Here is a 13,932-nt window from a genome sequence, read left to right as displayed (position 1 = left end):
CTGGAGCGGAGGAGGAGGAGTCGCAGCAGGCATCAACATCGCAACAGGTTCCATCTGCCAGGCCCGTATCTGGGCAAAAACATGTGTCAAAACCAAAAACAGTTGTAGGACAGCGTGGCCATCCGGTTAAAGTAGCTCAGTGTGCAATGCCTGAAAAGGTATCCGATAGTAGGAAGAGTGCAGTCTGGCATTTTTTTAACCAACATCCAAATGATCAGTGCAAAGTCATCTGTAAGAAATGCTCAAGGACCTTTAGCAGAGGGAAGAATGTGAAAAATCTAAATACAACTTGCATGTGTAGACATTTAACCACCATGCACTTGCAAGCCTGGACTAACTACCAAACGTCCCGTAACGTTGTTGCACCTGCTCACAATGAAGCTAGTCAGCAACGCTACATTCCTTCCCTCACTGTAAGCCTTCCGCTTACCACACCACCTACAGCAAATGTGGAGGTATCGTCGCAAGGCCAAAGCAGTCAGGGAATCACCAGGTTCTTGGTAGGAAACACTGTATGAAGGCCAACAGCAAGAATACCATCACCAACCCTCTCTGTCTGCCATGTCCACCACCACCCCCGCTAGTTCCACCATATGCAGCTCTCCAGTCCAGCTCACCATACAAGAGACTCTCGTTAGGAAAAGGAAGTACTCATCCTCGCATCCGCGTACACAGGGTTTGAACGCCCACATTGCTAGACTAATCTCTTAGAGATGATGCCCTACCGGTTAGTTGAAAGCAAAGCTTTCAAAGCCCTGATGGACTACGCTGTACCACGCTACGAGCTACCCAGTCGACACTTCTTTTCGAGAAAAGCCATCCCAGCCCTCCACCAGCATGTAAAAGACCGCATCGTCCATGCACTCAGGCAATCTGTGAGTACAAAGGTGCACCTGACAACAGATGCATGGACCAGTAGGCATGGCCAGGGACGTTACGTGTCCATCATGGCACACTGGGTTAATGTGGTGGATGCAGGGTCCACAGGGGACAGCAATATTGGGACAGTTCTGCCTAGCCCACGGTCTAGGAAACAGTTGGCTGTAGGCATTCGCCCCCCCTCCTCCTCCTCCTCGTCCTCCAGCAGAAGCGAGAGCTCGTCCACAGACCGCAGTCGCACAACCACTCCATCCGCAGCTGCCAGTGTTGCACACGAGGTGTCCCATTATGGAACAGTAGTGGCAAGCGTCAGCAGGCTGTATTGGCAATGAAGTGTTTGGGTGACAACAGACACACCGCGGAAGTTCTGTCCGAGTTCTTGCAGCAAGAAACTCAGTCATGGCTGGGCAGTGTACATCTTGAGGCAGGCAAGGTAGTCAGTGATAACGGAAGGAATTTTATGGCTGCCATAGCCCTTTCACAACTGAAACATTCCTTGCCTGGCTCACACTTTGAACCTGGTGATGCAGAGCTTCCTGAAAAGTTATCCGGGGTTACCTGACCTGCTCTTGAAGGTGCGCAGACTTTGCTCGCACATCCGCCGTTCGCCCGTACACTCCAGCCGTATGCAGAACCATCAGCGATCTTTGAAGCTTCCCCAGCACCGCCTAATAATCGACGTTGCAACAAGGTGGAACTCCACACTGCACATGCTTCAGAGACTGTACGAACAGAGGCGTGCTGTTATGTATTTGTGGGAGGATACACATACACGGGCAGGCAGTTGGATGGCAGACATGGAGTTGTCAGGTGTGCAGTGGTCGAAGCTACAAGACCTGTGTCAAGTCCTTCAGTGTTTTGAGGAATGCACACGGCTAGTAAGTGCAGATGACGCCATCATAAGCATGAGCATCCCCCTAATGCGTCTGCTGATGCAAAGTTTGACGCACATAAAGGAGCTGGTGTCTGCAGCCGAGGACGAGGGAAGCCTTGATGACAGTCAGCCATTGTCTGGTCAGGGAAGTCTACTGGACGAGGTGGCGGGCGAAGAGGAGGAGGATGATGGGGATGAATATTTTTTGGAAGAGGAAGCTTCTCAGGGGGCAATAGAAACTGGTGGCGTTGCAAGGTCAGGTTCAGGTTTTTTGAGGGAGACAAGTGACGTTGATTTGCCAGAAAGTGCTCCTCAACCCAGAACAAGCAGTGAATTGACACCTGGAACATTGGCCCACATGGCGGATTATGCCTTGCGCATCCTAAAAAGGGACCCACGGATTATAAAAATGATGACCGATGATGATTACTGGTTGGCCTGCCTCCTGGATCCAAGATACAAAGCGAAATTGCAAAATATCATGCCACATGAGAACCTTGAGCAAATATTGGCAACCAAACAAGCGACTCTTGTAGACCGTTTGGTTCAGGCATTCCCAGCACACAGCGCCGGTGATGGTTCTCACACGAGCTGCAGGGGGCAACAGGGCAGAGGTGTTAGAGGTGCAGAAATCAGAAGTGGCGTTGGACAGAGGGGTTTTCTGACCAGGTTGTGGAGTGATTTTGCTATGACCGCAGACAAGACAGGTACTGCAGCATCAATTCAAAGTGACAGGAGACAACATTTGTCCAGTATGGTTACTAACTATTTTTCATCCCTTATCGATGTTCTCCCTCAACCGTCATTCCCATTTGATTACTGGGCATCCAAATTAGACACCTGGCCTGAATTGGCAGAATATGCATTGCAGGAGCTCGCTTGCCCGGCAGCTAGTGTCCTATCAGAAAGAGTATTCAGTGCTGCTGGTTCAATACTGACCGAAAAAAGGACTCGTCTGGCTACCCAAAATGTTGATGATCTAACCTTCATTAAAATGAACCAATCATGGATTTCCAATTATTTTGCCCCACCTTTCCCGGCTGACACCTAGCTTTCCAGTAAAAAGGTCTTGCTTTTTGACTGGTCTTACTGACTGTTCCAATTTCTCCATTTGCAGCTGCTCTATGTCCAGCATACGACATTTTTACACCTCCCTAAATGGGCTAACTCCCCCCACGGGGCCGTGGTCACCACTTGGCGCAAGCACCCGTGAGAATGCCGTTTGTCTGAAGAGGTGGGTGTTCCCACTTTTGGTCGAAGGCACTGGCACAGGGTCCCTCATAGTACAATAAAGTGTCTCTGGCGGTGGTGGCGCGCACCCAACGTCAGACACACCGTTGTAACATGAGGGGCCCTGGGCCTGTACCGCCGGCCACGAGAGAGTGTCCCCCCCCCCCAAGTTCAAACAGTGCTCTACCACTTGCAAAATTATCTCTCACTGCTCCACCAATGTTTAGTCTATGCGGTGAAATCCTTCAATGGCACTGCCAATACAAATTTGTTGACATGTACGATGCTAGCAAAAATATACTGGGGCCCTGTCGTACATTTACACCAGCTAATACTTGGCGCCAAATAACAATGTCTGAAAGTCAGCAGAGGAGCCCACCCCTGTACCCAAGTATGCCACCTGTTTATTTGTTAATTTGTTTTTTTGCCAGACATTAACATCTATTTATTATTTTGGCCTACTAACTGTGTCAGACACTCCTTCCAATTGTCCTCCGCTGACCACACCAATGCTGCCTGTGTACCCCTGGAACCTATTTACAACTGCATCGAGCCTACTTTTTTATTTTAGGCCTACTAAGTCTGTCTGCGGTCCCTCCTGCCAATTGTCCTCCACTGACCACTCCAATGCTGCCCGTGTACCCCTGTAACCTTTTTTAAACTGCACTGAGCCAACTTTGTGGTGTAAGGCCTACTACCAGTGTCTGCGCCACTCAATGCAGCTGTCCTCCTCTTAAAAAAGCTGAGCTGCAATTGTCAGGTTTTCAGCCTATCAGAATTTGAAAACTGCATGGGGGCTACTAGTTTGGTTGGGGCCTACTAACAGTGTCTGCCGCTCCAAGTTGTTCTCCTGGTTGCCTTTCCTGAGCTTCTATCTTCAGGCTCTCGTTATATTGTTTTTAATATAACACTGCATTTGGCCTACTAGTTTGGTTGGGGCCTACTAACAGTGTCTGCCGCTCCAAGTTGTTCTCCTGGTTGCCTTTCCTGAGCTTCTATCTTCAGGCTCTCGTTATATTGTTTTTAATATAACACTGCATTTGGCCTACTAGTTTGGTTGGGGCCTACTAACGGTGTCTGCCGCTCCAAGTTGTTCTCCAGGTTGCCTTTCCCTAGCTTCTATCTTCAGGCTCTCGTTATATTGTTTTTAATATAACACTGCATTTGGCCTACTTGTTTTGTTGGCCCTACCAACGGTGTCTGCCGCTCCTTGCTGTTCTCCTCCACTGAACAAACCAGTGCCGCTGTTTACTTCTGTTACCAATTTTAAACTGCATTTAGCCTACTTACTGATTTGGGCCTACTCACTGTGTCAGCCTCTCATTACAGTTGTCCTCCACTGAACAAAGCAATGCCCCCTGGTTAGTCCTGTTACCAATTTTGAACTGCATTTAGCCCACTTTATTCTTTGGGCCTATATCTGTGTTTCCTCCTCATCCTGCCCATTGCCCAGCCAGTGATAGATGAGTCTGCTGGTACATTGACCCATAACGCAACATTCCCCGTGCACTCTACACAGACAGAATCTGACCCTGCTGAAAGTCAGGTTCCCCTTCCCGCATACCATACCACCTTACACGGGGACAAAGAGGAAGGTGCAGATGAAAGTGCAGGTTCCTTCATCAGGTGGGGGGAGGAATACTCGTTGGCGACGTCACTGGCACAGGGCCCCTCATAGTACGCAAAAGTGTCGCTGCCGGTGGGCGGCGCCACCCGCCGTCATATACACTGCCGTACTTTGAGGGGCCCTGTGCCGGTGCCAACGAGTGCCCCCCCTGCTTGCTCGGGATCACAGCACTTGCAAAGTTGAAATACTTACCTCTCCCTGCTCCACTGCCGTGACGTGGTCCACGTTTCCTGGGCCCACTAAATACTTGAACCAGCCCTACCCCCCACAACTTTAGCCAAATGACCCCCAATTTCCAATGCCTTACTATTATTATAAGGTAAATTAAGATTGACAAGCTTCAGTAACAAGAATTGATGTTTTTGCCATTTAAATGGGCTCTGTAGGTGTTTTCCAGGCCTCCACTCACTGCCGACTATGCTCCCCCATTGACTTGCATTGGGTTTCGTGTTTCGGTCGATCCCCCGACTTTTCGCGATAATCGGCCGATTTCACTCGACTCGACTGTTGAGATAGTCGGGTTTCGCGAAACCCGACTCGATCCTAAAAAAGTAAAAGTCGCTCAACCCTAGTTATTACACTTGGGGCTATTTAGTTTGGAAAAACGAAGACTAAGGGGTGATCTTATGTTAATGTATAAATATATGAGGGGACAGTACAAAGACCTTTCTGATGATCTTTATAATCATAGACCTGAGACAGGGACAAGGGGGCATCCTCTGTGTCTGGAGGAAAGAAGGTTTAGGCATAATAACAGACGCGGATTCTTTACTGTAAGAGCAGTGAGACTATGGAACTCTCTGCCGTATGATGTTATAATGATTCATTACTTAAATTTAAGAGGGGACTGGATACCTTTCTGGAAAAGTATAATGTTACAGGGTATATACACTAGATCCCTTGATAGGGCGTTGATCCAGGAAACTAGTCTGATTGCCGGATGTGGAGTCGGGAAGGAATTTTTTTCCCCAATGTGGAGCTTAGGCTAGTTTCACACTAGCGTTTTGAGGAGCTGCAAACTTCCTCCGTGAAACCCCCCCCTCGGCCGAACCTCCGCCTCTAGCTCCACCTACTTCGGCATGCTGCCTGCATGCGGCCTGCGTACCTATCTTTAACATTAGGTACACAGGTCATGCCACTGTATGCGGATGCTTCCGCATGCGTCGTTTTGACGATGCGGAGAAAGAAAAATTGCTACAAGCTGCGTCCTACGCTGGTCGCCGCATCATCAAAACGACACATGCGGAAGCATCCGCATACAGCGGCACAACCTGCGTACCTAATGTTAAAGATAGGTACGCAGGCCGCATGCAGAAGTAGGTGGAGCTACAGTCCGCAGCCCTCCGCAGCTCCTCAAAACGCTAGTGTGAAACTAGCCTAAGTGTTTGCCGCATGGGTTTTTTTTGCCTTCCTCTGGATCAACATGTTAGGGCATGTTAGGTTAGGCTATGGGTTGGACTAGATGGACTTATAGTCTTCCTTCAACCTCAAATACTATGTTACTATGTAAGAAGTCTCTGCTTATTTCGGATTCCTCTTCCACTCAGGTTTCTCCTGAATAATCACGTCCCCCACCAAAACGGCAATGATGTTCTCTCACCGGCTCCAGGTCTTAAAAGTATTACTGGCTCGCTTAAAGAGGTATCCTTCAATCACATTCTCAGATGTCTCTCCATCTCCTTGATGAATAGCATCTTCATCAGAAATGTCCTAAGGAGTAAGAAGATGGGGAGAGGACATAAGGAAGAGTAAAACGGCATCTAACCGAAAGTAATATGACGGGACAAGCATGTGAACTGGAGGGGTGGACAAAGGGCACATTGTGGGCCCCTGTAACACATACCACGATTTATGATGCACAGATAAGAAATATCAGTATAGTACAATTCCAAAGATTTCACTTCTTGCATTACATGAGTGATATCAATTGTAAATTCTACAGTAGCTCAGAAACGGGCAAATCCTCACAGCGCAGAGAGCATGTCCTGAGGACAAAGTTTAAAATACAGTTTGCAAGGTTCCTTGAACACAAAAAACTTGTCCCTACCTCCTGAAAATCTGTCTGGGACGGCAACCTTGGGTTCCAGCTTGACCGGCCTACCTGCAGAGACCCCAACCTTAGATATCTGCAGCCGGAATGAGTTCCACCGGAAATGAGGAGCAACGAGTCGGTATTGTGATCTATCTACTACAGGGAGATCCTCAACCCTGAGCTTTGCTGCAGGGTTCGGTTTGTCTCCAGTCTGTGGAGGGATTTTTTTGGCTTTAGCCCTTATCTATGATGACCCTGACCAAGTCTCCTCGGCTGAGTCCAGTTACATCATCTACAGCAGGGATTGGGTCAGTGGCTATGTATCACTCCGAATCCCGCAGATGGGCAACTGATACTAAGTGGAGTGACCAGGCTCTCTGAAGCCAAGTTCTTCAGGGTCTCACTGAAAGGTTGAAGGATGCTTTGGTGGTATATGAAACTCCTGAGTCCTTGGAGGCTGTTATGTCAATGACTATACGTGTTTATAGATGCCTTAGGGATCGGTGGATAAGACCACCTTCTCCGGAGCCTCCTTTTCGGGGTATTGCCCCGTTGCCAGGGAACGGTCTGGCGGTGAACCAGTTCTGGGGAAGGTAGAGGAACCCATGCAGTTAGGGGATGCCTCTTCATCATACATTTCCCCGGAGATTTGCAAAAAGAAGGGAGTGTGGAAAAAAGGGATATAATATTGGGACCTGTCCTTTGATACCTAAGCAAAAGGTAGTTGGTAGTCTGTAGTTCAATAAGCATGGGGTGCATTTATCATCAACCTGCAGTTCCCGGTTTGTCCTGACAGCAGATGTGGTGCTGGAGAGCAAAACCAAGGAGATTTCTGTGTTTGTAGACAGTGGAGCTGGAGTCAGCATGGTTGATGCTCAGTTTGCCAGAACTCATGGGCTGGTTTGCTGTACTTTAGCTAGGGACATTCCCATCTTTGCCATCGACTCAGTGCCACTTGCACAGAAAGCTCTGACTGAGATTGTATATAATGTAAGACTGAGGGTGGAGTCAGTTCATTGTGAGATAATTCCTTGCTGTGTCCTGGACGGTCTTCCCACCCCAATTGTATTGGGTCTTCCCTGGTTGGTGAAACATAATCCGTTGGTGGATTGGCAGCCAGGGAGATCGTTGAGTGGGGAGATTACTGCCTTGAGAACTGTCTAAATATTTCCCTTTCTTCAGTCTCTACATTAACTGTACCTGCTTATTTGAGTGCTTTTGAATATGTTTTCTCTGAGAGGGCGTCTCAGGATTTGCCTCCTCACCATACATATGACTGTCCTATTGACCTGACCTCCAGAGCTAAACTACCAAAGTCCAGACTGTATAATCTTTCCGGTCCTGAGAGACAAGTCTTGAAAGATTTCATTGCGGAAAGTTTGGAGAAGGGACACATCAGACCTTTACAAATAATACTCCATACACAATGGGCCCCATATAATGCTCCATACACAATGGGCCCCATGTAATGCTCCATACAATATGTGCCTCATATAATGCTTCCTACAAAATGGCCCCATATAATGCTCCATACTTAAAAAATAAATAATCAAATACTTACGTCTCCTCATTCCCCGCTGGCTGCAGCTCTGGTCTCCTCAGCTTCAATGTTTTCTACCTATTCTGACTCTCTGCACTGCTCAAAACAGGGGGCGCAGTAATAACATAATTGTGCCCTTTGCCCTGGGACGTCAGCGAGTCAGAAGACACAGAAAAGACCGGAGCAGTGGCCAGCGGTGAATGAGGAGAGGTGAGTATTTCAAACCGTTTAAAGCACAGGTGGGGGCTCCATAGTGTGCTGGTGTCCCCGAAGACGAGTTAGCCTCCCGGCTTGCTCAGGGCCCCACCACTTGCCCGGATGCTGACGCCGGGTGGTGACGCCGGCCCTGACCCTACTGTGCAACTCAACACTGGTGACTGAGAAGCTTCAGCGAGACAACAAACAGATAGAAGACCTGGAGAAGGCATCAAGAGCCAAGACAATGCTTAACTCCATGAAGTGGAGAATCTGTCCAGGACTGCCAGAAGCCAAAATTACTGCAAGGCCTCTGTGACTAATCACCTATGAAATGACAAAAATGATAACCCAAAGAGGAACCCAATATTCAGCCCAAGTGGATGCCTGATATTAATCAATGCCTGAAAAAAAGTTTGACGGGTCTATTCACAAGAATAATTAGCTGCACGTCCAGTGATTGTTACAGCATCCATCCTCTCACGTCCAGAGGTTATTATTGTGTACACCCTCCCGTATAGTGGTTAATGGTATCAGCACTCACGTCCAGTGGTTATTACAGTGTTCACACACTCACATCCAGTGGTTATTAGTGTCAACATGCTTATATCCAGTGATTAATGTCAACACCTTCACATACTGTGGTTATTATAGGGTCCATATGCTCATGTTCAGTGGTTATTATAGTGCACACCCTCCCGTATAGTGGTTAATGGTATCAGCACTCACGTCCAGTGGTTATTACAGTGTTCACACACTCACATCCAGTGGTTATTAGTGTCAACATGCTTATATCCAGTGATTAATGTCAACACCTTCACATACTGTGGTTATTATAGGGTCCATATGCTCATGTTCAGTGGTTATTATAGTGCACACCCTCCTGTATAGTGGTTAATGGTATCAACACTCACGTCCAGTGGTTATTACAGTGTTCACACACTCACATCCAGTGGTTATTAGTGTCAACATGCTTATATCCAGTGATTAATGTCAACACCTTCACATACTGTGGTTATTATAGGGTCCATATGCTCATGTTCAGTGGTTATTATAGTGCACACCCTCCCGTATAGTGGTTAATGGTATCAACACTCACGTCCAGTGGTTATTACAGTGTTCACACACTCACATCCAGTGGTTATTAGTGTCAACATGCTTATATCCAGTGATTAATGTCAACACCCTCACATACTGTGGTTATTATAGGGTCCATATGCTCATGTTCAGTGGTTATTATAGTGCACAAGCTTACGTTCAGTGGTTATTAGTGTCCATACGCTCATGTCCAGTGGTTATAACAGTGTCCACACACTTGCAACCAGTAACTATTAGAGCGTCCACAGGGTGATGTCCAGTGGTTAGCAGGGTCCACATGCTCATGTCCAATGGTTATTACAGTGTCTTCATACTCACATCCAGTGGTCATTACAGTGTCCATATGGTGACATCTAGCAGTTAATACTGTGTCCACAAACTAACATCTAATAGTTATTGTCATGAACCAAGGGTGTTTGGTTGCCCCCAGTTCTTCAGGGATTTTATTATACACACGGTATCGTCTCAGGACTAGTAAACACTGAGCTCGTCCAAAACTTGTTGCGCAGGGTCCTCGCTAGAACCGTGCAAGTTTTTAGTGAGAGGAATGATTGCTCAAACTAGATCACTAATGCTCTATTATCCCAAGGGTTCCACCAATATGTCACAGACCGGGGGGGTTTGGTTGCCTCCAGTTCTTTTTCAGGGAATTATTATATCCCACTTCCCAGTTCCGGTTTGGAACTTGCAGCTCTTTATCTCACTGCCACCAGCTTCTATTACTATGGTTAATAATGGGCCAGGAGCCAACTCAATCAGTAGCAATTACTTAGGTCGGAAGACTTAGAGTACTTTTAGAGCAAGGAAAACGATACTAGTAAATATTATAGCTCTTACTCCAAAAATAAATAGGCAGTGTTTACAAAAGTATAAAAAGATTGTTACAAAATGAGACAAATACTATATGTACACAACAGTGCAATATGTAAGAGCGGCACCTCCGCACAGCTGCGTTACTTTAAACCCACATGTCTGGTTGCCAACCAGTGCTGCGGTGCTATGATGAACCCTTATAGCAAAGGGTCTGGTGCAGTATCCAACGAAAGTTCAATCATATGATATCCAGGGCAGCAGAAAAAGAAAATGGAACGCACTCACCGGCCTGTTGATTCTGATCCTTTATTCAAGACATGGACAAACTTAGCAGGGAGGGGTGTGGAGGATGACGGACGATGGCCGTTTCACGCACACAGGCGCTTCTACGGGTCCTAATTAGGGGAGAATCCCATCAAGGCCTCTCGGTAAGCGAATAGCAGTTGTAGGATTTACCGCTCCCAGTCACACCCTTGGGTCTCAACCAGAATTCTTAGCATCTGTTTGAGGGTACCGTTGAAGCGTTGGTCTGGGGGTGATACGCACTCGATACCAGGTGCTTCACCTGCATTTTCATACAGAGAGCCTCCATTAGGCGAGCCATGAATTGGGTCCCTTGGTCAGTAAGCATCTCCTTGGGAAATCCTACCCGTGAAAAAATGGCCAACAGGGCATCCGCCACCTTATCCGCCCTAGTTGAGGACAGAGCCACTGCCTCTGGGTACCGGGTAGCGTAGTCTACTACAGTAAGGATGTATTGCTTTCCAGAGCTGCTGGGGACGGCCAGGGGCCCCACAAATTCCACCATGATCCTCTGAAAAGGCTCCTCTATCACTGGTAAAGGGATCAGGGGAGCCTTAAGAGCAGGCCCCGCCTTCCCCACTCTTTGACAAGTGATACAGGAGCGGCAGTAGTTTGACACATCTGTCCCCATCTTAGGCCAATAGAAGTGTTGAGACAGCCAGGCCTTAGTTTTGCTGATCCCCAAGTGTCCAGCGAGCGGGATCTCAGGGGAAATCCGTAACAACTCACCCTGGAATTGCTGCGGGACGACCAGCTGTCTTTCCCTCAACCACTCCTTTTGCGATTTACCGGGAACTGTCTCCCAGTATAATTTCCCTAGTTCCCAGAACACCTTCTCCTTATCAGTCATGGAGGTGGGCATCTCGGCGAGGTGTCTCAAGTTCTCCAGGCGCACACCTGAGTGCAGAGCAGCCTGGAACTCCTGACTGGAGGCAGCCAGAAGTGACATCAAGATCCCTTCCCCACGGGAACCCTCTGGGACCTGCTCTGGGTCCACTTCCAGTTCAGTCACCCCTGTGACTGAGGAGGGTCTGGAAGGCAGAACGTTATCTGCGTTCCGGGTGCTCTGACTGCAGGTGACAGCAGCTACGTAGGCTGTCTCCCTGGGGATTTTCACAGACCCATCAGCCGGCGCTGCTATGGGCTCTACCCAGGTATGGAAGGGGGCTGAAATTCAGTCCTGGCATTTGAAATCACACAGGCCCATGTTGTCCCCATCCCCATGAACCAGATGGGATATATTACTAATATTACCCTGGATGGAGTAAAGGAAGATTTTCTATAAGACCAATATATCTAATGATACCCGTGGCCTGCTGGGGTAAGTGACGGAGTCAGAAACTTTGTGTTCCATCACAACTCTTAAGAGTATGGGTATCTTGAGAACACCGATTCTGTTAACAACGTAGCAGACAAGGCAGCCCACGACCAGACAGGCCCTTCTGGCATTTTCCTGAATTGCCAGATGGCCAGTCCGGTCCTGGCTCTACCTCCCCATCCAACCCCATTTCCTCAGGAGCAGTGCTATATATGGGGCAGCTACCTTCCTCTGTGGCACTGGTCAGTTGCACAACATCATCTTCCTCACCGTTCCCATGCATCTCCCCATTTCCCATAGCACCATCGCTTGCTCCTGTTAGGGGTTCCTCAGCCATTTCACCCCTCAGAGTGACATGGCTGAGCACTCCTGCACCTGTAGACACATTATCGTTAGGAGATAAATGGTTAGCAGGTGAAACACGCACATTTTCATTATCATCATCATCATCATGAGTTAAATCACTCTCAGGTAACGCATGCACTTTCACAGCATTAACATCACTCTTAGTATCAGATACGGTAGGGGGATCAGGGACGTAATATGCAAACATTCTCCCCAAATCAGTCAACAATAAGACATCGGTGGGCAAATTATCAGACAGCCCCACTTCCTTCACCCCACTCCCGGCACCCCAATCTATATACACCCGGGCCATTGGCAGGGGACAGCTGATGCCCCCAATCCCGGTGACAGTCAGGGTTTTCCCCGGAATAATCTCTTCAGGGGCCGCCAGTTCGGGTCGGATGAGAGTTCGTTCAGCCCCGGTGTCCTTGAGGCCTGCAGCGATATGGCAACCCACAGTGACGTGCTGTACGTTGTCACACACCCTCCCAGCCACCCCACCCACCAAAAGAACTGCTGCATCAGGCCCTGGGGGCTGGGGGGTTCTTCTGCTTCTCCGGACCGTTGGCACTGATATGACCAGTCTTATTGCAGGCAAAACACTTGCGAAGGTCGGTGGTAGGTCGGGTACTGGCAATGGGGACAGGGCCTCCGGTGAGTCAGCTGGCAGGGGCACTGGGGTCATTTGATGGCTTATCCCCTCTCCATCTGGTGGTGACTGGCTTCCACACTTCCGGTTTACGGTTGGCCTCATAGGCGTCGGCAATCTGCGCTGCTTTATCCTCGTCTTTGGGCTCTCGGTCCATCACGAACTGTCGCACCTCAGCTGGACAAAGATGTAGAAACTGGTTTCTGATCATCAGGTGTCGCAGCTGCTCAAAGGTGATCACTGACAGTCCTTGGATCCACTGGTCAAAGTAGATCCTGAGTCCATGCACCACATTGCTGTAACTGTCGTGTGGGCCACGTTGGAGGTTCCGGAACTTTTTACGGTAAACCTCAGGAGTGAGCTAGTACTTCTTTATCGGGACACAAATAAACAAAAATATTTCAGCTCACCCTTGCTATTCCATCCGATGTGGTAAATATTGGTCCGAGCAAGGAGGCAAAGCGTTACTGTCAAAACGCTGAACAATGTAGCAGAGAAGGAAAGGTGGCTCCAGCTCCAGGAATAAAATGTAAAAAACTTTATTAGCACATATTAAAACGCTGCACATATTAAAACGTGTGTCCTTATGAATAACCCATGGTGGATAACCAATCTGAACGATTTTTCGATTAATAGTAATACGATGTCCAGCAGTAATCTTCACCGCAATACATATTCAGAACAACCTGTCTTAGTTCGCACTTTATAGCACGTTTCCCAGATTGTCACTCGCAATTTAAATCTTCTTAGAGATGACCATGTCATGGACTCGATTTTGAGGGACGGTATCAGAATAGTTTCCAGACGAGCGCCTACCTTAGGTAATGCATTGTCACCTAGTTTTTTGAATTCCAAAAAAATGAAAAATCGTTCAGATTGGTTATCCACTACGGGTTATTTTCAAATGCGGATCTTATTCATGTAAAACTTGTGCTCATACAAAGAAACCTGCAAATTTTAATTGTTCACAAAATTTGACCACTTTTCCCATCAAAAAATTCCTCAACTGTAATTCAGACCATGTGGTTT

General features: G+C 47.9%; 1 protein-coding gene across 2 annotated transcripts in view; it reads right to left on the bottom strand.

Annotated features, from left to right (window-relative positions):
* The window catches only part of ACAP1 (ArfGAP with coiled-coil, ankyrin repeat and PH domains 1), a 268,373-nt gene that overhangs the window by 115,715 nt on the left and 138,726 nt on the right, over positions 1-13,932 (bottom strand). For both annotated transcript variants that reach the window (XM_069767645.1, XM_069767646.1), the window contains exon 10: positions 6,211-6,320. In XM_069767645.1, coding sequence (XP_069623746.1) covers positions 6,211-6,320 — 110 coding nt within the window. The remainder of the gene's footprint in view (positions 1-6,210; positions 6,321-13,932) is intronic.

Source organism: Ranitomeya imitator, chromosome 4 (genome assembly GCF_032444005.1).
Source record: "Ranitomeya imitator isolate aRanImi1 chromosome 4, aRanImi1.pri, whole genome shotgun sequence".
NCBI lineage: Eukaryota > Metazoa > Chordata > Amphibia > Anura > Dendrobatidae > Ranitomeya > Ranitomeya imitator.
Note: the sequence above shows the minus strand (reverse complement) of the source record. Positions and strands in the feature narration are given on the sequence as shown.